The sequence below is a fragment of the Hemiscyllium ocellatum genome, chromosome 45 (assembly GCF_020745735.1).
Source record: "Hemiscyllium ocellatum isolate sHemOce1 chromosome 45, sHemOce1.pat.X.cur, whole genome shotgun sequence".
Lineage (NCBI taxonomy): Eukaryota > Metazoa > Chordata > Chondrichthyes > Orectolobiformes > Hemiscylliidae > Hemiscyllium > Hemiscyllium ocellatum.
In genome coordinates this window covers 18,064,313-18,090,149 of record NC_083445.1, presented here as the reverse complement: position 1 = coordinate 18,090,149, position 25,837 = coordinate 18,064,313, and the positions used below count along the sequence as shown (strand labels likewise).

At 45.1% G+C, this 25,837-nt stretch overlaps 1 protein-coding gene across 7 annotated transcripts in view; it reads right to left on the bottom strand.

Moving 5' to 3' along the window:
- LOC132835939 (adhesion G protein-coupled receptor E2-like) overlaps positions 1-25,837 on the bottom strand; it is a 68,180-nt gene that overhangs the window by 16,147 nt on the left and 26,196 nt on the right. For 2 of the 7 annotated variants that reach the window (XM_060855063.1, XM_060855064.1), the window contains 8 exons: positions 24,730-24,879; positions 20,714-20,860; positions 17,799-17,945; positions 15,422-15,574; positions 13,090-13,236; positions 8,080-8,220; positions 3,753-3,790; positions 1,451-1,628 (listed from right to left, as the gene is read on the bottom strand). In XM_060855063.1, coding sequence (XP_060711046.1) covers positions 1,451-1,628; positions 3,753-3,790; positions 8,080-8,220; positions 13,090-13,236; positions 15,422-15,574; positions 17,799-17,945; positions 20,714-20,860; positions 24,730-24,879 — 1,101 coding nt within the window. The remainder of the gene's footprint in view (positions 1-1,450; positions 1,629-3,752; positions 3,791-8,079; positions 8,221-13,089; positions 13,237-15,421; positions 15,575-17,798; positions 17,946-20,713; positions 20,861-24,729; positions 24,880-25,837) is intronic. The other 5 variants (XM_060855065.1, XM_060855066.1, XM_060855067.1 and 2 more) reach the window with 5 other exon arrangements.

The following is a 25,837-nucleotide window of genomic DNA, read 5'->3' as shown; positions in this document are numbered from 1 at the left end:
GATGTCCTTTTGCCTCAGAGAGCTGTGTGGGGGTAGACTCCTTGTGTGTAGTTAAGGCTGAGATAGATTCGGGTAAGAGAGGGTCAACTTTAATTTGTGACAGAACCCCTTTCTGGAGCAGCTCGGATGTGGTTACCAAAACGTCTTGTCCCGAGACTCATAACCCTGAGCCCTGAGCTAATGTCCTGGACATGTGGGTTCAAATCCTACCATGGCAGGTCTGTCTTTTCAAAGATCGGGAATTAAAGCTCGCATAGTTATGGCCATGTAACCAATCTCGATTATTATAAACATGACTGACCTTTAGGGAAGGAAATCTGCCGTCCTTACCTGGTCTGGCCTACATGTGACTCCAGAACCACAGCTATGAGAGTGACTCTGAACTGCCCCCTGAAATGGTCCAGGAAAACCATTGAGTTCCAGCCCCATTAGGGATGGACAATATGTTCGCGATTTTTGAGGAGATTTGAAGCTCAGGTTGATGGTAAATATGTAAGTCAGCTCGCTGAGCTGGAAGGTTTTTCAGACATTTCGTCACCGTGACTAGGTAACAGCATCAGTGTGACCAGTGCTTCACCGGAGACTCCCACTGATGAGTCTCAGCGAGCTAACTTACAGACTGATGGACAATATGTGCTGACCCAGCCGACAATGCCCACATCCAGTGCATAACAAAACCTAGAGCTGTAGGTCAATGCTGCATTCAATTTTCACACAACAAAATCCCACAAGTATCACCAATGCGTGCAGATAGATGGCTCTGGGGGGGTGTTAGCCTGGCAAAAGAACATTCTCAGGAAACAAGAGTTCTCTACATGCTGTCCAAGGGTATCATTATATTCTAAATGATATATTGATGATAAGGTAGATGGGAATTAACAGCTAAAATGGAAATGAATTGGTACACTGTCAGAGTCATAGAGGTACACAGCACAGAAACAGACCTTTCGGTCCAACCTGTCCATGCCGACCAGATATCCTAACCTAACCTCCTCCCATTGTTCCAAATCTTGGCCTGTATCCCTCTAACCCCTTCCTATTCATATACCCATCCAGATGCCTTTTAATTGTGGCAATTGTACCAGCCTCCATCACTTTCTCTGGCAGCTCATTCCATACACGCCCTACCCTCTGTGTGAAAAAGTTGCCCCTTAGGTCCCTTTCATATCTTTCCCCTTTCATTCTAAACCCATGCCCTCTACTTCTGATCTCCCTATCCCTGGGAAAAGCCCTTATCTATTTACCCTCTCCATGCCCCTCATGATTTTATAAACCTGAATAAGGTCACCCCTCAGCCTCCAATGTGCCAGGGAAAACAACCCCAGCCCATTCAGCCTTTCCCTGTAGCTCCAAGCCTCTAACCCTGGCAATACCCTTGTAAATCTTTTCTGAACCCTTTCAAGTTTCACAACATCCTTCCGACGGGAAGGAGACCAGACGATGACATTACCGAACCCATTAGTTGAGAGGTTCTTCATCTCTTCGTGACCTAAAGTGTTGGCAAGTGCCAGGGTGTGTTTCTCCATCTGCTCGAGGAAGTTGGAAACCAGTTTGCGGAACATTTCTGAATGTCTGTCCTCGATCTTCGAAAGGCTTGAGAAATACTGATTGGTAAACACATCGATATCCTGTGGGAACAGGAGGGGGAAAACACCAATTGAGGAAGATGCTACACATTGTAGAGAGGGACCTGCCCTGATCTCACGTCATGTCAACACAATGAGATTCGCTCAATGAGTTTGTGAAGGAAGGAGAGTTTTATATTGAAGCCAAAGATTTGTCATTTGAACTGGGGAAGCGGCAGATATTGGTGGGTGAGGGAGGGGGTGGGGAACGTGAATAGTTTTGGATTGTGCAAGCAGGGAGTCAAACATAATGGGCAGAAAGGTCTCCCCTGTTACAAACCTCTACGGTTTTATCAATTTCGGGAGAATGTTCTGATCTTAGCTCAGGTTTAGATTAGATTAGATTACTTACAGTGTGGAAACAGGCCCTTCGGCCCAACAAGTCCACACCGACTCGCCGAAGCGCAACCCACCCATACCCCTACATTTACCTCTTACCTAACACTACGGACAATTTAGCATGGCCAATTCACCTGACCCACACATCTTTGGACTGTGGGAGGAAACCGGAGCACCCGGAGGAAACCCACGCAGACACAGGGAGAACGTGCAAGCTCCACACAGTCAGTCGCCTGAGTCGGGAATTGAACCCGGGTCTCTGGCGCTGTGAGGCAGCAGTGCTAACCACTGTGCCACCATGCCGGTATCCATGGGGTGATGGGGAGAGACAAGTTTGGATGAGATGCAGGGCTCATGGATTTCAGCCCTCTCATTAGAGAAAGTCAAGGTTTATATTTTTCATAGTTATGAATGAAATTCAGGGGGCGGGGGCAGTTAGGGACATTCAGTTTGGGACATTTAGAATTAGAACCACAGAATTTTACCTGGATACAAGGACCATGAGGTTCATGTTGCTATGGAGAATGGCTCTGAAGTGATTAAGAGTCACAGCCCACCACTAAAGTTTTAGATTAAAGGGGTTTTCTAAAGTTATTAGATCCTTACTTATCTCCAGGCAGACTCCCTCTGCTGGTACATGTGGATATGGAAGCTGCAAGTGAACAAAATGTCCACTGCAATTTTCAATTTATGACACCACCCAATCAGTTCATTATGTGTTGTGGCCTTTGAGTCAGGACATAGGTCAGCTTTGTGTTCTGAAGAATAGTCACTGGACTCGAAATGTTAACAGCGTTCTATCTTCACAGATGCTGTCAGACTCTCCAGAGTTTTTCCAGCAATTTCTGTTTTGTGTGTTTTCCTGCTTGAGCACCCATAATCCTTTTAGTGACACAGCAAGAAATTATGGGACCCATTGCCGAGTAACTCCACTCATGGAAATGTTATTTGCAGGGGCTTGGGGTACTACAGGGGGATGTTGGAAAAACAGAGAGAGAATTGGATCAAATCCTGTCACAATGAATGCATTGACAAACCAAGTCAACAATGGACTGGGAAATAATGGTCTATTGAATGTATATTCTTGATAGTCTTGATAAATATAAGTGACGTGGTCAAGAAGACAGATGGCATGCTTTCCTACATTGAATGGGGTATTGAATACAAGAGTTGGCAGGTCATGTTACACCGATATAGAACTTTGGTTTGGCCACATTTGGAATACTGCGTATAGTTCTGGTCACCACGTTACCAAAAGGGTGTGGATGCTTTAGATAGGGTGCAGAGGATGCTCACCAGGATGTTACCTAGTATGGAGGGCGCTAGCTATGAAGAGAGGTTGAACAGATTAGGATTATTTTCATTAGAAAGATGGAGGTTGGGGGGGGGGGAGCGGGATCTGGTTGAGGTCAACAAAATCATGAGCGGTATAGACAGAGAGGATAGCAAGAAGCTTTTTCCCAGAGTGCGGAACTCAGTTACTAGGGGTCATGAGCTCAAAGTGAGAGGGGAAAGGTTAAGGGGGGATAGGTGTGGGAAGTTCTTTACATAGAGAGAGGTGGGGGTCTGGAACACGATGCCAGTAGAGGTGGTAGAGGCTGGAACGATAGCACCATTTGAGATGTATCTAGACAGATACATGAATGGGCAGGGAGCAAAGGGGTACAGATCCTTAGAAAATAGGCAGCAGGTTTAGTTCGAGGATCTGGATCAGTGGAGGCTTGGAGGACACAAAGGGCCTGTCCCTGTGCTGTAATTTTCTTTGTTCTTTGTTCTTTGATCACTTACCTGGAGAGATGAAGATCTCGGCCGAAGCAACATCAGGTCTGCAAAAAGAAAATGAGGTGATCAATTTGGAATCAAACTCACAACTCAACAGGGAATAAATTCCAAAATGCTGATACTCCCAGGGGAGCGCTGAAGGATTACTGCATTCCCAAAGGAGATGGTTTTAACACGGAATCATCGACCAAACGCCTGTTGATACAAATACCAAGTCTGTAGGACTGTCATGTTTTGTGATGGTCTCTTCCATTTCCAGTAGAATAGAGGAATGGGGTAGAGTTCATATTATCTGTTATGAATTGTGCTTGACAAGTTTATTTTGTGAAAAACTCCCACGCTGTCTTATTTGGAAGAAGATACAAAATATTCTAAATAGTAAACAATGATTGGGGAAGATCTGCTAAAGTTGGATATATTGTTAGTCTCTAGGTCACAAAGAATTGTTATGAAGGTCATGGTTTGTAAAGGGTCAGGCTTTAAATTGCCTTTTTAACTTCAAAATTGACTTGTCTAGGGTGCCTATAGTTTATTAGATGTTTTACCTGGATATAAGGTCCATGTGATTTATATTTGGTTTGATTCGATTTGTACCTACGTACAGTGAAAAGCTTGGGTTTGCAAGCAGTACAGGCAGATCATAGAAAACAAGCACCTACTGATCATAGAGTGCTGGGACAGAGTGAGGCACGCAGGGTTACAGCTGTACAGGAGGGTGCACAAAGCAAGATCAACATTAGCACAATCAATGTTATTTTAAGTTTGAGGTGACCATAATGTTGGCCTTGCTTTACACACCTCCTATGCAGGTGTAACCTTGTATATCTTGCTCTGTCTAAACACCCCATTGCTATGGAGGTGGGATTTGGAGTGATTAACATTCGTAGTATTGGCTTAAAGGGTTTGTTGAAAGACATTACCAAATGTCACAGATGGTTTAAGGTGAAGGAATTGTAAAGTTATAGAGAAAGAGAAAGAAACAAGGGTTGCAATCCTTGAGATTTTGGAGATGATTAGTAGCTCAGGTTGGGGATCAGGTTGTAAGTTTGCTCACTGAGGCAGTAGTTTTGTTCTCAGACATTTTGTCACCAGCTCAGTGACATCATCAGTGAGCCCCCGGTGAAGGGCTGGTGTTCTGTCCCACTTGCTATTTATGTGTCTTGGTCTGTTGTGGTGGGTGATATCAATTCCTGTTCTGTTTCTGAGTGGTTGGTAAATGGGATCCAAATCGATATTAGATTAGATTTTTTAGATTACTTACAGTGTGGAAACAGGCCCTTCGGCCCAACAAGTCCACACCGACCCACCACCCACCCATTCCCCTACATTTACCCCTTTACCTAACACTACAGGCAACTTAACATGGCCAATTCACCTAACCTGCACATCCTTGGACTGTGGGAGGAAACCGGAGCACCCGGAGGAAACCCACGCAGACACAGGGAGAATGTGCAAACTCCACACAGTCAGTCGCCTGAGTCGGAAATTGAACCCAGGTCTCTGGCGCTGTGAGGCAGCAGTGCTAACCACTGTGCCACCGTGCCGCCCATTTGTTAATGGAGTCCCGGTTTGAATACCAGGCCTCTAGGAATTCCCGTGCGTGTCTTTGTTGAGCCTGTCCCAGGATGGATGTATTGTCCCAGTCGTACTGATGTCCCTCTTCGTCTGTGTGTATGGATACCAGTGAGAGTTGGTCATGTCTGTTGGTGGCTAGTTGGGTGCTCATGTATCCTGGGGGCTACTTTCCTGGCCGTCTGTCCAATGGAATGTTTGCTGCAGTCCTTGCAGGGTAGTTTGTATCTGATGTTTGCTCTGTTGGTCGTTGGTGTGAAGTTCAGGTTGTGTTTATTCTTTACAACTGAGAGATTCTTCCAGACTTCTCCCCATGGAGTGAGGTTTTAGTGGAGTGGAGAAGGTGGCAATGTTTACAAATTTATGAGATAGCTGACCTCCCCTCATTTCAAACATTTTTTTTGCATTATCACTCAAAGTGTCAGTAAATGTCAGATGTCAGAGGTAGGTTCTTTACTCAGAGAGGAGTATGGACGTGGACCGGCCTGCCTGTGGCAGGAGTGCACTCGCCAACATTAAGGGCATTTAAATCGTTATTGGATAAACATGCAGATGATAATGGGATAGTGTTGGTTAGATGGGCTTGAGATTGGTTTCACGGGTCAGTGCAACATCGAGGGCCGAAGGGCCAGTACTGTGCTGTAATGTTCTATGTTCTAGATATCGGCTAGGAGAGGGTAACGGTGTATCTGGGACCTCAGGGAATGAGAGGTCACCTCCTAAACTAGTGAGAATCTACACTTGGGAAAGGAACAGGAGAAGGACAGAATGGGAAAGTGGAGTCAAATCAGGTACAGAATGAGAAATCAAGGGCAGAAGACATTGGGTTGGGAGAGACTAAAGACAGTCACTTGGTATTTGGGAACTTGAGTATTGCAGAAATAAAAAGACATGCTGAAGCTTTATTCATCTTGCAAAGATCAGGACAGAAACACAAGAATGCCAAATCCCAAAAGGGAAAAACAGTTTAGATAGTGCATGAGAGAAAAAAGTGCTTATCATTTGGCTAATCAGTCAAGACATTTCTAGAGAGAATGTATCAGAGAAATATTCCTCCCATCTGCTTTAAGAAAGGATGTACTGGCACTGGGAGGGGGTGCAGAGGGGGTTCAATAGGTTGATTCTGGAGTTGAGAGGGTTGGTTTATGAGGGGAGATTGAATGGACTGGGACTACACTCATTGGGATTAAGAAGAATTGGGGGAATCTGACAGAAAAATATAAACTTATGACGGGAATAGATAAGATGGAAGCAGGGAGGTTGTTTCCACTGGTGGGTGAAACTAGAACAAGGGGACATCACCTCCAAATAAATGGGAGCAGGTTTAGGATGGAGTTGAGGAGGAACTTCTTCACCTAGAGCGTTGTGAATCTGTGGAAGTCCCTGCCCAGTGAAGCAGTTTGAGGCTGCCTCGTTGGATGTTTTTACGGTGAAGGTAGATTTCGAACTGTAACGGAATTAAGGGTGAGGGTGACAGGGCGGGTAAGCGGAGCTGAGTCCAGCCATGAGCTTATTGAATGTCAGAGTGGGCTCGATGGGACCAGATGGCCAACTCCTGCTCCTGGGTCTTATGTTCTTATGTCCCTCCCATTTCATTATAAACATTACAAATCCTTCATACATGTCATTTTTATTCTGGACATGATTAATCTCAGCAGATGAATATCTGCATTTTCTAATCAGTGTAAGTATGCGATCTGTTTGCCATCCTCATGTTGGTCCTGATGACTGCAAGATGCAAGGTTTCAATGGGAACGCTGCTTCTCTTTCAGTGACCTTCAGCTCTCCACAATCTGCAGCAGTTTGCTCTTATTTCACTGAGTCCCTTTAGAAATTTAACAGCCAATCGATGTATAAGATCCAGCAAAGTTTTAGACACAGGAAAGATGTTGTGAAACGTGAAAGGGTTCAGAAAGGATTGACAAGGCTGTTGCCAGGGTCGGAGGGTTTGAGCTACAGGCAGAGACTGCATCGACTGGGGCTGGTTTCCTTGGGGCGTTGCAGGTTGAGTGCCTATCTTGTAGAAGTTTATAAAGTAATGAGGGGCATGGATCAGGTGGAGAGTCAAGGTCTTTTCCCCAGAATAGGAGAGTCCAAAACTAGAGGGTATTGGTTTAGGGTGAGAGGGGAAAGATTTAAAAGGGGCAACTTTTTCACGCAGAGGGTGGTGCGTGTATGGAATGAGCTGCCAGAGGAAGTGGTGGAGGCTGGTACAATTACTGCATTTAAAAGGCATCTGGATGGGTATGTGTCTAAGGAGGGTTAGAGGGATATTGGCCAAGTGCTGGCAAATAGGACTAGATTAAGGTAGAACGTCTGGTTGGCATGGACAAGATGGACCGAAGGGTTCTGTTTCTGTGCTGTACATCTCTATGACTCTCAATAATGGGAAGGGTGAAGACTTCTAAAATCCCCTGTCAGTAGATGCTGGAATCGCTACTGGAAACAACAAATACAGGAGATCACAGTGGGTCAGGCAGTTTCCATGGAGACAGAGCCATCTCCACTCGAAACGTTAGCTTACTCTCTCTCCATGGCTGCTGCCTGACCCACGGTGACCTCCTGCATTTGGTGTTCCCCTGAATTTCGCGGCAGGAATATACGTCATGTACGATTATTTTGCTGACAACATCTGGCAGTTCAGAAACACAGCAAGGCATCTACAGCCATCAGGCTCAGTACCACATGCACAGAAAGTGATGGGCAAACATACTCGAGAAAGGAGAAGGGAAGTGAAGGTGAGGGAGCACTGAGCCTTTACCTTGACAGTTAATCGCTCGGTTAGATCCTTCAATGGATGAGGCAAAGCCTTCATCACAGGTACAATTGAAACCTCCCATTGTGTTGTTACAGCTGGCGTTATGCCCACAAGCCGCCACTGTGTCCTGGCATTCATCTTTATCTGTAAGGAACATGAACACGGCTTAACACATTGGAGGGGAACGACGGGAGTGTTTATCTTTCAAAAGATAAGGTTGCTCCTGGGTAAGGGGAGTGAAAGGGTCTTTTGCCAAGCGGTGTGGAGGGAATTAGCATCGAGGGGCAGTGGCTAAAGCGACTCACCAGGGTAACTCCCACATCTCCCAAGGCTGGTCTAGGTCTATCAGGTCCCTCACAGCAACAGCCTGTTTCACAGAGCGAGGCTATTATCACTGGAGTGCTAATCCTGAGACTCAGGGAATATTCTGGGGTCCCGGCTTGGAATCCTGCCATGGTGGATGGTCCCATTACAAATCTGGAATGAAGACTCTGATGGTGACCATGATCTGATCATTTGAAATCCTCACCTGGTTCACTAATGCCCTTTCGGGAGGTAAACTGTCATCCTCACCTGTTTATTTTCGACTCACAATGGTTTACTCATAACTGCCCTCTGGGTAATTGGGGATGGGCAATAAATACGGGCCTAGCCAGCAATACCCTCATCCCATGAATGAATTCAACAAACACACAAAGGCTCATGGGAACTGACTCCCAAACCTGGAGGAAACCCACACAGACACGGGAAGAATGTGCAAATTCCACACAGTCACCCGAGGGTGGAATTGAACCCGGGTCCCTGGTTCTATGAAACAGCAGTGCTAACCACTGAGCCACCATGATCTGGTGTACATGTAACTCCAGACTCATATCAATGTGTTAACTCCTTTACTGTCCTCTGAAAAGGCCTTAGCAAGCCTATCGGTTCAAAGGACAGTCTAAGCTGGTTTTGCCAACCCATCTACTTGAGTGCAATGTCTTCCAGTTTCACCATTCAGAGAACATCTTCACCTCCTTTGTCTCATGAATGTTGTTAATCCAAATATGTGCAGGTTAGGTGGATTGGCCATGCTAAATTGTCCCTTGATGTCCAGGGATGTGTAAGTTAGGTGCATTAATCAGGGGTAAATGTAGAATAATAGGGCAGAGGAATGCATCTGGGTGGGGTTAGTCTTCGGAGGGTTGGTATGGAATGTTGGGCCGAGGGGCCAGTTTCCACACTGTAGGGATTCTATGATTCCTTCCAAGTGAATCAGATGCAATTTTTTACAACAATTATTGATAGTCACCAGTTCACCATTACTGAGACCAACTTTAGATTCTAGATTCATTGACTCAATTTAAACTCCACCAACTGACATGGGGAGATTCCAGCTCATGTCCCCAGACCATTAACTGAAGGTGTAGGATTACTGATGCAGTGACATGACCACGACATCATTGTGCTCACTCACTGATCGACCCAAGGCTGTTCTGAAAATGTCCCAAGTCCACCTCAAATTACCCTGGAGGTGAAAGGTGGCTCAACATTTGAGCACAACTGCTTCGTGTGAAGCAGTTGTGAATTGAGTGATATGATCAGAGAGGTTTGCAATGTCGCTGATATACACTCGTGAGAAGCTACGACGAACTCTACGGATGGATATTTGTGCTCATCATCAGTGAGACTTTTTTTAGCCTTTGTTCCTGTTCAGAAAACCCGGTGGGTCAGAAGGAAGAAGCCGCTCAACCTTGTGGTTAAAAATAGAGTCTGTCTTGGTTCAAGTTTCCATTTGATACATATGGCACAGTTTGGATGAGCTCACAAATCCTGAGGAGCTGAAGTGTGATCACTTTGCAAAGTCTTGGAAACAGCCTGATCTTCCTCTGAACCAAAGCTTACTCGGATGATCTTCCAGCAGTCTTTTCGATTTCATCAACAAGAAACCCAATAGGCTGCTCTCATTCACAAAATATGTACCTATATTTTTCAGATAAGGGCTTTTCGTTTTGCTATGCTTTTTCAACTTCGCATATTGATAAATGCTTTGCGAGAAAAAAAAGAGGACGATAGATGCTGGAAATCTGAAACAGAAACAGAAATTGCAGGGAAAACCCCACCAAATGGGACAAGGTCAGATTGGGATATCTGGTTCCCATGTACTGTATGATTGTATGACTGTAACATCAGAGCTTTAGGATCAGAGTTTTGCAAGCATGCGTTAGCTGAGTCCACTCAGTACTCCGTGTCTTGTGATGGGATGTGCTGTTTTTATCATCAGTCACTGGGAAATGTAGAAACATGCAGTGTTTTGGCTGGGATGGGATAACTATGCTATTAATCAGGCCCCACAGCTCCACAAGTCACAATATTCGTGTAAATACTTTGATTCAATCACCAAATTTCTATCCAGAACAGGACAGTCTTTCACTGAGGTTTTCTGAATGAACGCACAAATTGACGATAAAGTGACATTTTTATAAACAAGGGGCGAAAGTGGTGAACATTCCCAACTGTACCCTGGAATTAGAAATAAGTTTCCTCGGAATACCAACACAAACATGTTCACCCAACACGAAGGCATCAAAGCAGAACAAAAACGGAAATGGCTGGAAAATCTCAGCAGGTCTGGCAGCATCTATGGAGAGAAATCAGAGTTAATGTTTTGGGACGAGAGACCCTTCCTGATGATAAAAACAGCACATCCCATCACAAGACACAGAGTACTGAGTGGACTCAGCTAACGCATGCTTGCAAAACTCTGATCCTAAAGCTCTGATGTTACAGTCATACAATCATACAGTACATGCCGACCAGATATCCCAATCTGTCCTTGTCTCATTTGCCAGCACTTGGCCCATATCCCTCTAAACCCTTCCTATTCATATACCCATCCAGATACCTTTCAAATGCTGTAATTGTACCAGCCTCCAACACTTCCTCTGGCATCTTATTCCATACACGCACCACAGTCTGCGTGAAAAAGTGGCTCCTTAGCCATCGTTTAAATCTTTCCCCTCTCACCCTAAACCTGTGCCTTCCATTCTGGACTCTCCCACCCCAGGGAAAAGGCCTTGCCTACGCACCCTATCCATGCCTCTCCTGATTTTATTAACCTCTATAAGGTCACCCCTCAGCCTCCGATGCTCCAGGGAAAACAGCCCCAGCCCGTTCAGCCTCTCCCTATAGCTCAAACCCTCCAACCCTGACAGTGTACTTGTGAATTGTTTCTTAGCCCTTTCAAATTTCACAACATCCTTCCTACAGCAACGAGACCACAACTTTATGCAGAATTCCAAAAGTACCTGCACCAATATCCTGTACAGATGCAACATGACCTCCCAACTCCGATACTCAGTTGGATAAGATTCCGTGATAAGGGCATGCTGATGCCTGCCTTTTTCAGGAAAGGGGAGCGGACATTGTGCCCCTTTCTCGAGGGGATTAAATGAAAGGGCAATAATTCCCTGATGCATTTCTCCTGGCAGTCATGGCTGACTAATCTTGACCAGTCATGGTTGTCATGCCAACCTTCTCAGCATACAATGCCAGTTGCTGCTCCCTCTGGAATTAGGCATTCTTGCTATTGGGCCTGATGAGTGCAAGTCAAAATCTTCTGACTGCTTATTCTTTTTTTTCCCAGCAACCTACAGGTTGTCCCTTAGGACAGAGATGTGAATGAACTGCGTTTTCCCAGAGAGTAGTGAATCTATGGAATTCCCTGCCCAAGTAGAAGAGGCAGCTTCATTAAATATATTCAGGACAGAGTTGGATGGGTTTTTGCACAGTCAGGGAATTAAGGATCATGGGGATAATGCAGGGAGGAGGAGCTGAGACAATGGATAGATCACCCCTGATCCTAATGAATGGTGGAACTGAGACAATGCTGAGATCAGCCCTGATCCTGATGAATGGTGGAGCTGAGACGATGGATAGATCAGCCCTGATCTTAATGAATGATGGAGCTGAGACAATGGATAGATCAGCCCTGATCCTAATGAATGGTGGAGCTGAGACAATGGATGGATCAGCCCTGATCTTGATGAATGATGGAGCTGAGATGATGGATAGATTAACCCTGATCTTAATGAATGGTGGAGCTGAGACAATGCTGGGATCAGCCTGATCTTACTGAATGGAGGACCAGGCTCGATGGGTCAAATGGCTGACTGCTGCTTCTCTTATAATGAAACAGACTATTAATGATCTAATGTCATCCATTATAGGAATCAAGCCCCATGAACTCTCGGCCAAGAACACGTTCCCACTGAGGGCTCAGAAATAAAAAGTACCGGTTTGAAAATTACTCCAAAACAATCTCCTGTGTCACCTTCTGATCGGGGACACACAATTACTCCCCGTTAAACTTGCTCTGTCCTCTTCAACAGTGACAGTGGCCAGTGTTCAATGCTTCACATTGAGAATATTGTCCCTGGGGTGGTGGTGGCCCTAGTGCTGCGCTGAGTGGGACACGTTCAGAAGAGGTGGAGCAGTTCTAAAGCGTAAAGTGTTGTGGGCCATCAGCAGCGATGGTGTTGTTTAAGAGCGTGATCCATAGCATCATGGTCCAGCGCATTCTTTACTGCTCCCTGCCGAAATCTTACCAATGCAGGGTGCCCTCAAAGTCACTCTAGTGCGGCCAGTGGGTGAGGAAAATCCTTCCAGACACTCACAGGAGAAGCGGCCAGCTTTATGACGACACACAGTATTGGCTCCACAGATACGAGACAGACACAGATCGGCTGCAATGGATGTCAGACAAACACACACAGGTTCAAGACACACACACACAGAGCACAGAGAGAGAAATTAAAGAAGGACCAGTGTTAAGGCACTTTCTCGGGACGTCCCTAAAGAGCCGACAGCCTTCCTGCCTTGGCTTCGAGGGTAGCCCTGTCACCTCGTAGTCAGGCCGTTGTGGGTTCATGCCCTACTGGGACACCCCACAAGGTCTGGGCTTTGGGAGGATCAAGAGAAAAATCGTAATGCCTCCATTCCGGGTCTTGTGCTGAGGAACAGTAAAGTCTTTACCTTTACACTGTGTTTTTGCTTTATCGGTAAAGGTAGATTCCCCTGTGGTTGACGTAAAGCCTGTTCTGCAGCTACAAATGGCCTGTTCCATTGTCATTGAACAGTCAGCATTGGGGCCACATGTACCCACTGCATCCTTACACATATCTGTACAGAAGAAACATATGATTTAGCTCATTTTAACCAGTAGTTGAGTGATTTCTTTCTCTATTCATTGGAACAGGCAACTGGGACACCTTGTACAGAGACCCAAGGGAAGTCATAGCTTCAGGAACTGTGCTTGAGTTAGCTCACATCTAGAACTGCTGCTTCCCTGGATTCCTCATGATAAACATTAGCCATCCCCTGAGACTTACCCGCTGACCATTTCTCACCTTCACCCCAGCTTGTTAGCACCACCATGTGACAGAAAGAGTCAGCATCATCATCTCAGTTGATAGTATTACCAGACAAGTCCGTTTCCAGTCAGGACTCTGGCAACTGTCTGCGTGCAGTTTGCACATTCTTTCCGTGTTTGCGTGGGTTTCCTCCGGGTGCTCCGGTTTCCTCCCACAGTCGAAAAATGTGCAGGTTAGGTGAATTGGCCATGCTAAATTGCCCCTAGTGTTAGTTAGGTGAAGGGGTAAATGTAGGGGAATGAGTCTGGGTGGGTTGCGCTTTGGCGGGTCGGTGTGGACTTGTTGGGCCGAAGGGCCTGTTTCCACACTGTAAATAATCTAATTTAATCTATCTAATCGATAGGCCATATGTCCATTTGTTTAGATATTAAGAAGTGGTCTATCACTGAAACATAAACATGAAAGGTAGTATTTATTTCAATGCCAGACCAGGAAGTTATTAAAAAGGAAACAGTCATAATATAGAATATTTCACGGTATTCTGTCTACTTATAACACAAATTCAAAACATATAATCAAGGTATAATTGCATTGCACCTAAAACACTCCTTTATAAGTTTAAAACAAATACATCAGCTTCTATAAAGTATCCATTTCATACCCCACTACAGTTCCCAAACACTGGTGTAATCCTGATACTAGAGTCCCTGTATCAAATACCTTGCTGGGTTGAAGTCACTGGAAATGTCACCTTTCAGACTGGATCTGTGATAGCTACTTCCTGGAGCTAACCACACAGCTGAGCTTCAATGTCCTCAGCTTTTAGGAACTGGGGTTAGATTGTGTGGGCAGTTTTGGTCTCCTAGTCTGAGGAAGGACATTCTCGCTGCTGAGGGAGTCCAGTGAAGGTTCTTCAGATTGATTCCCGGGATGGCAGGACTGACATCCAAAGGAAGTCTGGACCGCCTGGGCTTGTACTCACTGGAATTTCGAAGAATGAGGGGGGGGTCTCAGAAACGTATAAAATCCTGATGGGACTGGACGGGCTGGATGTGGGAGGAATGTTCTCGATGTTGGGGAAGTGCAGAACTAGGATCTAAGAATAAGGGGTAAGCCATTCAGGACTGAGCTAGGGAAGACTTTCTTCACTTGGAGGGTTGCGAATCTGTGGAATTCTCTCCCACAGGAAGCTGTTGGGGCCAGTTCCTTAGATATATCCAAGAGGGAGCTGGATGTGGTCCTTGCTGGAGAGAAAGCAGGAATGGGATACTGAGATTGCATGGTCAGCCATGATGGTACTGAATGGTGGTGCAGGCTCAATGGGCCGAATGGCCTGTTCCTGCACCTATTTTCTATGCCCCTATGGAACCTGACACACCTAGTCTGGGGTTCACACTAACTCCACAACCCAAGGGAATCTCATTCACCATATCTCTGATTGTCTTCTCAGGAGCACAGTTCTCTGAAGCTAACCCGCTCCAGGGGCTTTACAGGACAGCCCCACTTCAAGTTTCAGAAGTCTGGAACAAACATTTGAGATTCCTGCTGGGTCACAAATAATCAAAATCAACAAAACCCAACCCTACTCCAGCTAGTTAGATTCTGTTGTTGGAGATGGGCATTGCCTGGCATTTGTGTGGTATAATTATTACTTGCCACTTGTCAGCCTAAGTTCGATATTATCCAGACCTTGTTATATTTAGATGCGGATTGGTTCAGTATCTGAGGAGTCGTAAATGGTGCTGAACATTGTGCAATTATCGATGAACATCCCACTTCTGACCTTATCTTGCATGGAGCATTTTATTTGCATGATAAATTTGTGCTTACCTTATAAAGAATATTGACAGCCTCATGTGAATGTGTTCAGTAACTGAACCCACAGTATCTGACCTACCCATTGGTATCACAACATATTACTGGAAAGGTTCATTCTTCCATTCAATCTTTGTGAGTGATCTTTGAAAGAATATTATCAAGAAATAGATCTTTACCTGCAATGCAGAGCTGTTTGACATTTTTATTCCCAAAGGGACCTCCTCCAGGGATTGAGACAAATCCTTCACTACACGTGCAACTGAAACTTCCAATCATGTTGGTGCATGTTGCATTTGAACCACACAGGTCTGTCTCACACTCATCAATATCTGGAATACAAAATAACCATCAATCTCCCTGACCACCCTCATGCACTGGTCATCTCCCAGTCCGTGTTTCTGACTATAAAAAGGTCCCGGACAGCGCTACCTCACTGGGTCATGGCTCAACTCTTGGAGAGGTCGCAGTCAGGGAATTTGAGCATTGCACAGGGCACGAGGGGACACCAATAAATACCAAGGGAATTAACTTCCTTATTGACCCTTGTCTCTCCCTGTCTGAAAGGGACAATGTGCAATGAGTTGGTAACAGCTTGGAGAAACCACCAGTATTAACTGAATGAAGATGTGGGGGGGGGGGGCACTTACGCACAGATGGCTGGAGTTGGCAATGTGAGCCGTGAATCCCCAAAGAACAGCAAGGCCCACCCAGACAGCAGGGAAACGGAGACTGGTGGCACCCAGAAAGAAGAACAGGCTGGAGTGGAGGAGGCAGCAGCCAGCGGAGAGACACAGCAGCTGATCCTAGCTCTAGCTGGGCAGATGGAAGCAATGGAGGAGGAGGTAATCGAGAAGGCAGAGGAGCGGATACCTGTTAAAAACAGGAAGAGAAAATCCTGCTAGGCCCCCAAAGCCTCCCAGCAAAGGGGGAAAGGACAGCTGCACGAGGGAGAGACGGCCAGTGCTTCGGATGGGGAAGATGGGCGCTAAGAAGGTCATCACCACCAGAAGAAGAGACAGAGCGCCGTAGATAAAGAGGATGGCATTTCCTCCCAACCAGGAAACAACGGACCCCGCGAAGTCCACCCTCCACCCAGTGAGAACCAGGGGATACCCACTGCCCCACAACTACAGGTAACTGAAAGCTGTGATCCTCTGACAGTCCCATTGTCAGACACAGAACTGGACGGTGCGGAGCCTTGCCTTGGCTCAATGACACCAGAGCGGGTAAATGACCCCAGTGAGGAGCTGGATAGCTACCTCAGCCCAGCGAAGGTCCAGCAGTTCGTGCTCACCATGGGGATGCAGACAGCTACCCCAGAGACAGGACAGTCAAATGGACAATGGTAACCCCATAAACTGGGGATTAAAGAAGGTTCCTTTGCTATTGTATAACAGGGCACCCACTCAGTAGGTGGGTTCCACTGAAGCCACAGCTAAATAATAAGAGACTGGATGGTTAATAAAGGGAACTGTAAATAGGATAACTGTAAATTCAATTAATTCAATCTGTTCTTTGTAATGTTAAGACATGCAATGTATATATCTATGAACGACATGACAAATTGTACAGGTACCAAAGATTTATTTCTATGAATAAAGTATATTTTGAAAAAAAAATAGCGGGAGTGTACTGCCTGGCCCCGCTGCCCCGGAACGCTCTGAGTAGTTGGACCGTTCCATATCACCTGTCCTTCATGGAGAAGTTTATGAAGAAAAACACCTTTAAGCACAAGTCCATCAGGAAGTGGTCAGCACATAATGTCCTTGAGACCCTTTGGGAAAAGGAGAGGGTGGATCCTATCGAGTGGTTCCCTGAGCAGACTGTTAAACCCATTTGGCAGAATGCCTCATCGCCAGAACTTTCCAACAAGCACCAAGACATGGCTTGGCTGGTGGTGAGAAGGACTCTGCCTGTGAGATCATTTATGCACGCCTGGACTCTCAACCCGAAACCTGTCGATCTTCCAGCTGAAGGAGTTGACCCCGACTGAGTGTTGCAGACTGGCACATTCCAAGGTCCAGGACTACGTGTTGAGGGACGCGCTGAAGCTTGGGGCAGCTGCCGCCAAGGCGCGGTGGGGAAAGACCACCGTGTAACATCTGCCTGCCTAAAGAAGAAAAGGGGGCCCATGCAGTCATTTGGGCTCTGCTGGCACCTCAGCTAAACATATGGGCGTATGAGTGATAAACGTACAGAGCTGTATATAATAATGATAATTTCTGATCTCTGTATGCAATGAAGTGGAATGTTTCTGCATGTATGGCATGACCAACTGTACAAGCCATCAAAATATTTTATGAATAAAGTATATTTTTGAAATAAAAAAAATCTCAAAGTACTGAAGGAGGCCATTCAGACCATCATTCAGGTTGCTGACAGAGTGATCCAATTTCCCCAGATCATTGCTCCAATAGCCCTACAGATCTTCCCATCAATTCAGAACCCAATCTTGATAAGGAATTCTCCTTTCTGGGTGCTTAATGTCACTGAGTATTTGCAGAAAACAGACAAAGGTTTTAGAGGTTGGTTCCCAAGCAGCATAGTCTTTACCTTGGCACTGCGTGATTGTTTTATCAGTAAAGGTGCGTTCTCCAGTGGTTGAGACAAATCCTTCATTACAGGTGCACTCAAAATCACCAACGCTGTTGGTGCATGTTGCATTTGAACCACACGGGTCTGTCTCACATTCATCGATATCTGGAATACAAAATAACCATGACTCTCCCTGACCACCCTCACGCACTGGTCACCTCCCAGTCCATGTTTCTGACTATAAAAAGGTCCCGGACACCTCTACCTCACTGGGTCATGGCTCAACTCCTGGAGAGGTCGCAGTCAGGAAATTTGAGCATTGCACAAGGCAACAAGGAGACACCAATAAATACCAAGGGAATTAACTTCCTTTTTGAGTCACATTTCTCCCTGTCTGAAAAGGAAGATGTACAAAGTGTTGGTAACTGCTTGAAAAACCCAGCAATGTTAACTAAGGCATTTATTTATTGGGCACACTGATTCCAGACATTCTGACAGCATTGCCTGTTGGATTAGGATGGAACAGCATGGTAACAACTCTCCAGTTGGTCAGATTGTAGTGACTGTGGGGGAAATGTGAGGGAAGGAGATTTCCAGCAGTTGGCTGCAGGAAAACCTGTTTCTCTCCCCTTTTTCAGTAAAGTTGCTGTCTCTGGTACTCTGTCAATACACCCAAAAAAATCTACACCCAGATACGGTGGAAGAAATAACCATAAAACCAAAAGGCCTGTGGGTCCAACCAAGCAACCAATCAGTGACAGTGTGATCATCGCTGCGTGGATAACATTGAGGCATCTGCAAAGAATCAAACAGATTGAGAAACACATGCACGTAGAGAGAATTGTGCTGTTCTGATGAGTATTCACCGCCACTGTATGTGTGTGTGCATGTGATTGTGATTGTGATTGTACGATTGTGGGAAAGCTTGTGTGTGCATGTGATTGTGAGTGTGAATGGGTATGTGCGCGTGTGATGGTGATTGCAGGTGTGAGTGTGTGTGCGCATGTATCTAACTGTAGATACATATGTGTACATATGTGTGGCAAAGAATGTGAGCATGTGTGTATTTACCTGTGGGTCTGGGTCTCTGTGTATTTGTGTGTCTCTCTGTATATGCGAGTTTGTGTGTATGCTTGTGTAAGAGAGAGAATGAGAGAATGTGTGCGCGTGTGTGTGTCTGTGTTAGTGAGAGACAGTGAGAGAGAATGAGGTGAGTATGTGTGAGAGAGTGTGCGTGTGTGTGTGCGCGCGCGCATGTGAGAGAGACAAAGTGTGTGAGTGTCTGTGTGTGTGTCTGTGTGTTTGTGTGTGAGCGCACGTGTGTCTGTGTGTATATTTATGAGTATGTCTGTGTTTGATGGGGTGATTATGAATTTTTAAACAGAATAAAGCTGCAGTTATATGAATTAGAAATCCTGGGTTTTTTTTCTGTTCTTGTTAAAGGTCAGTGTATGGCCCTAAACAGATTATTTGTTAACTATTACTGAAGGTACCTATTACTCTGGGTAGCAGTCAGTCGGTCAGTCAGAGACAAATTGGAGTTTCTTTGATTATGCCATTAAATCTTGCCACGAGTGATGTCATTGGGAACAGTCTCTCATCGCAGTGTCCTGTCTCCCTGGTAAAGGCAGTCAGTGAGAATGGGTGGAGTTTGGGGGGGGGAAAGAGTCAGATGAGTACATGTAAAACAAAACTCATCCCATTTGCCAGCATTTGGTGCATCTTTCTCTAAATCTTTCCTATCCATGTTCTTCTTCAAATGTCTTTTGTACAAGCCTTGACCACTTCCTCTGGCAGCTTGTTCCACACATGCACCACCCTCTGTGTGAAAAAGTTACCACTTTTTGAAATCTTTCCCTCTCACCTTAAACCTCTCATTTTGGACTCCTCTACCCTGGGGAAAAGCTTTCAGTTCTTCACCCTATCCATGCCTCTCAAGATTTTATAAACCTCTATCAGGTCGCCCCTCAGCCTCCGACACTCCAGGCAAAAATGTTCAAGCCTGTCCTGCCTCTTTTCCTAACTCAAAAACTTCCCGTCTCAGTAACATCCTTGTAAATCTCTTTCACACTCTTTCCAGTTGAACAACATCCTTCCTGCAGCAGAGAGAGATCAGAATGGGATACGTTGCACCCAATGTGGCCTTCCCAACATCCTGTACATCTGTAACATGACATCCCAACTCCTGTACTCAGGGCTCAGAGTGGTGGAGGTAAGTGAACCAAACACCTTCCTCACCACCCTGCCTACCTGTGACACCACTTTCAGGGGAAATATGTACCTGAAACCCGAGGTGTCTCTGTTTGACAACACTCCCAGGCCCTACTGTTAGCGAAATATGTCCTTCCTTGGATTGCCTTACTAAAATGCAACATCTCATATTTATCCAAATTAAACTCCATCTGCCACTCCTCGGCCACTGGCCCAGTTGATCAAGGTCCTATTGTTGTCTTAGATAATGTTCCTCACTGTCCACTATGCCACCACTTTTTGTGTCATCCGCAAACTTACTCATTTTGCGTCCAATATTCTCATCTAAATCGTTCGAATGAATGAGGAACAACAATAGCTGAAGCAATAGTGGTCCTTGCGGCACACCACTGGCCATAGCCTCCAGTCTGAACAACAGTCCTCTACCATCACCTTCTGTCTTCTACTATCAAGCCAACTTTGGATCCAATTGGCTGGATCTCCCAGAGTTTGTCCCAGTGCCATTTTTCTCCCCAGGTTCATCGATTACAGCATCTTAAAGGACTGAAGGAGGTCATTCAGGCCATCATTCCCATTCGTCCTATGTCATCACTCCGATATCCCTGTGGGTTTTTCTGACAATTGAGAGCCCAGTTTTGATTTAGAGTTCTCCTTTCTGAGTGCCCTGTGTCAATGGGTATTTTTGCAGGAAGACAGCTTCATGCAAGTAGAATAATCTTTACCTCGGCATTGTGTGACTGTTTTATCAGTGAAGCTGCGTTCTCCATTAGTTGTGATAAATCCTTCATTACAGGTACACTCAAACTCTCCAAACTTGTTGGTGCAAGTTGCGTTTGAACCACACGGGTCTGTCTCACACTCGTTGATATCTGGAACAAGAATTGGTTTTGTCATCCTGCGCACTGTTAAATCTAGTTGTCTCCCAGCCCTGTTCCATCTTATAGCCGAAAGGGAGACTCCTGTCACATTGAATTCCTTGTATCATTGTAGAGAAACAGCTTCTTGGGAGCCAGCAATGTACTAAGGGGAGATACAAAAAATTACAATAGTTGTACCATCTCTAATGTCACAAAAAAATCCCATTCTACCTGTAGGAGGGTCAGCAGACATTATTTGACACCTGATTGTTAATCTCGGTGTGATGTTCACGTGAATATATTTTATGCCTAATTTGGACATCAAGTTAAAATGAACCAGGAATATGTTCAGATGTTCCACCTGCAGTCTTTAGTTCCACACTGTGTTTTAGATTCTTTGAGCAAAATACCTTCCCACAGGGGCAGCTGAAGGCTGGTGCATCCTGTGTGGGATTGCCTTCTAATATCTGAAACTAATTTTTTAAAAAACACATGCTGAGAATCTGCACTGAGCACATCAGCTTACCGAGCTCCTCTCAGCCCAGCTCCAGCACTGAATCTCAAAAAACACTACAACTCTCCAACACCAAAGACAATGCAGCCGTCTTCAACACTTTCAATTTCCACACAGATAGCAGCAGTTCCCCACTTTCTCCTGAACAGCACAAGGGAACTGGTTCAGGGCACGGATTTGAGACTGTTTCAGAACATTATATCATTCCATCAGCGAGGGAAGAGAATCATTTCGATCCTGTTTTGACTGAGTTAGCTTTTCATCTCAGGGATAGTCTCAGAAACACCGATCATAACATGATATTGTACAGAGTAACCTTGATTGTCCGAATGAGATGGTTGGGGATATTATGTTCAGATAAAGGATTGTTCGGATAACGGATGGCGTTTTTACGGGACCTTGAGATCTTGTTCAGATAATCCGAAATTCGGATAATTGATGTTCAGAAAATCATTGTTGTTCTGTATTTAAGAAATAGTGATCATAACATGATATTGCATTTCAGAAATAATGATCACAACATAATGTTCCATTGAAGAAATAGTGATCAGAACATGATATTGTATTGAAAAGCGATGATTACAAATCCAATTCCGTACATATGAGGGATGGCCTGGTGCCAGAAGATGGGAAAATTGACTAAATCATGTGACAGCAAATAAGCAATAATGCAAATGGAAAATATATTTCACATCTCTCCACAAATCTACATTGCATGGAGAAACTAAAGCTTTAGAGGAAAAGAGATGAATTTGAAACTTGCTAAAAAAAAGGTGAAAGGCAGGATTAGTTTAAAATAACATGGGGATAATATTGCTAAGGGGAATGGGATGAGAATGAGGGCTGTGGAATTATTGGATACCAGCAAAAGATGATCAGACTGATGAATAGTGAGAACGTAGATCATAAGCTTCGGTTCATCAGAAATACTAAAAGAATGAAGCCTCACAGAAATCAGTGCAACACATTCCCCATTTTTAAATGCTCCTGCTCCAACTTAACATACTTGCAGAGATTAAGCATTCAGCTACAACATGACTAATGTAGATGAGAGTTGAATACCAACACAATGATGCCTTTAGGGAGAGTTCGGCACCTTTGGAGCTGGAGGGTATTATTTCCCCACTTCAACTTCATTTTAATTTAGTTCCCTCTGTTTCTCCTACACTCCTTTATTTATATTATCATTACATTGTCCCTGGGGTTTCTAAATTGGTCTGTTAATGGCAATTAAAGACCATTAGAGATAGGGCCACCCCCACCCTCCAATTCAATTGGATCATGGCTGATATGTTGGTGGTGTCCAACATATCGAGGTATTTAATTTAAGCAATATCCCCAGTCGAAAACTCTCTGACAAAATGAGAGGTCCAAGCCTTTGAGCTGATCAAGGAATGTCTCCCACTCTTGAACACTATGGTACAATCAATGACCATCTGTCTATCAGGCCATAAACAACATTTGTGATTACAACATTACACGTTCCGGAGCACTAGTCAGACTAAATCTATCTCACTCACCCTTGGAATCGTTCCAACTTGAAACAGCACGTACAACTACAAAAATATTATTTCTTCAATTCAACGGAAGGCCTCTTCATCTTCGGTTAAGCAGCCGATACAACACCCTCTAATCATTCAGCACAGACACAAGTCAACCTGACCCAGCAGCTCATTCAGGAGCTCCCACCATTCCAGCTTCCTGCTGAATGATAGCCAACTTCGGCACAGATTAGAAGTACATTTTGGCAAACTAACATCCAAGCCCTGGGCTGTCATCTGTTAAATCCTCAAATTGGAGTGCACTCTGTCAATGTAAGTTTGCATTTGTTCAGTGAGGAGTTAGTGGGGAGTTAGTGGGGACTGAAGATGCTGGATTCTGCATTTGTCCAGTTGATAAGGCACTTGGTTTGCGAGCTGAAAATTGATTTGTGCTCCAATTGTTCTTGCACCTACAACAAAAGTTGATGAGGCCTAACAATGGAACACTAGGCATGTTACCATGGAAACTAGCCAAATGGCAGCTTCATCCAACACAAAGAAAATGGAATGAATCATCCATTCCTTTCTCCTTCACAACCTGTTGACAACCAGGAATAGTTTCAGATTGCAACGATGTGTCAAGATGATGAACTATTCTCTTTCAGGGCATTCGTCACAAACCTGCTAAAAATCAACAGGAATATCAAAGGGTCATGGAGGAGAGGCAAAGGCAGAGCTGCAGAATTGATCAATTATTTTTAATCACAGATTTATTACCAAACCAGTGAGAGGTGGTGAGAGCGACAGTAACGAATATCGATATCCCCATGTTTTTATGGCCATGTAAGCGACACTACAGCTTACCCACTAAGCAGGTGGGGCACCACATTCAAGGAACTTGGAGCTGACCAGCAGAAAGGACCCCACTTGGTTCACAACTGTAGTAATTCACACTCTCCAACACTGACACTCCGTGGTAGGAGTGTGTACCATCTACACGATGCACCAAGACTCCTTAGGCTGCACCTCCCAACCCCATGACCTCTACCACCTAGAAGGACAAGGGCAGCAGATACATGGGAACACCACCCTCTGCAAGTTCCCCTCCAAGTTACTTACCATCCTGATTTGGAAATATATCGCTGTTCCTTCACTGTCTATGTGTCAATCCTGGAAATCTACCCCAAGGGCATCGTGGGTCAACCTGCAACACATGGACTGCAGCCGTTCAAGAAGGCAGCTCACCCTTACCTTCTCAAGGGGCAACTAGAGATGGGCAATAAGCACTGATCTTGCCAGCATTCTGAAAATAAAATCTTAAGTAGTGCTACTTGCTTTCATCTCTGCAGCTGTTGTTCTATTCCCACGCCCTTTTGCTCATATTTTTGATCTTCGTTTTCAGGGATAACGTATATTTTGACAACAGACCTGGGTTTCACCAGTTTCCTCATTTCCCCTCCTCCCACTTTACCCTAGTCCCAAGCCTCCAACTCAGTACCACCCTCTTGGCCTGTCTGTTGTCTTTCCCATCTATCCACTCCATCCTCCTCTCCAACCTGGCCTGCTGTGCTTTTCCAGCACCACACTCTCAACATCAGACCAATGTTGGCTGACACGATTTGGACAATTTGCATCACCCTCCACCTCATTGATGGTCATGTCATTGACCTCTTACTGACAAATGCCAATGGCAAGACCATTTTATTAGCGTCTATGCCTGGTAGTTAGCTCCTGGTGCCCAAAGCAGGAAAAACAATTCTGAACCTGCCCCCTTTTATGAAGGGTCCCGCCATATTGAGTAGAATTGACACGCACCCATTGACTTTATGCCCCTCAGATTTCACATGAGAATGTCACATCTTCAAAGGGCCCAGTAACATTCTTACCAAAACACCCTCCATAACCAGCTGTAAAGTTAGTTAGTCCTGAAGACGTGATGAATCCTTTCTTGCACAGACAGTAGAAACTTCCCAATGTGTTATAACATATTGTATTGGGGCCACATACTGGTGGCATTTGGTAACATTCATTTTGTTCTGTAACAGACATGAAACAGACATGTGAATATCATCCATTATTGACGTTGAATTACAGTCCCCTTCCTCCCTCCTCTCTCACTCTCTGCAGAGTCTCGTCCCATTGGACAATCTGCCTTGTGATCGATCCATACGTCTAAGAGCCGGTCAGTGGCTAGAATGTAGATTGGGGAATGAGAGGGGTTTGAAATTTGCAGCAATCTGAAAAGGAATTTATCACTCAGACGTTTGATATTTCTCTAACGGCCAACACTGATACAACAGAACATTTCTCAACTGCTGGAGCCTTTGATGCTCATCAATATTCTCCTGAGAACTAGCTTCACATGAAGACTTGGTTGAACATGCACACCAGGAGAGACCCGAAGATTCTGGAGTTTAGAAGATCAAGGTCCAACCTGATTGAAATATGGAAGGGTCTTCAGGGTTAATGTTCATGCTGCATTGGCTGCACCCATTCTGCTGAGGTCTGTAGGAGTGGCAAGGAATTCTACTCCATTTTTGGAGCGGGCAGAAGTATCTGTATCAACTCCCTAATAATTAACATAGACCATAGAACAGTACAGCGCAGTACAGGCCCTTTGGCCCATGATGATGTGTCAAGCACTTATCTTTATCTAAGATCAACCTCACCTACACACCCCCTAATTTACTGCCATCCATGTACTTGTCCAGCAGTCGCTTAACCATCCCTAATGTCTCTGACTCTCCGACCACCGCTGCCATTCCATTCTATACACCCACTGCTCTCTGTGTAAAAACTCTACCTCTGACATCTCCCCCAGACCTTCCTCCAATCACCTTAAAATTATAACCCCTCATGACAGCCATTTCTGCCCTGGGGAAAAGTCCCTGGCTATCCATTCTATCGATGCCTCTCATGACCTTGTACACCTCGATCAAGTCAGCTCTCGTCCTTCTCACTCAACCTCTCTTCCGAAGACCAGCCCTCCAATCC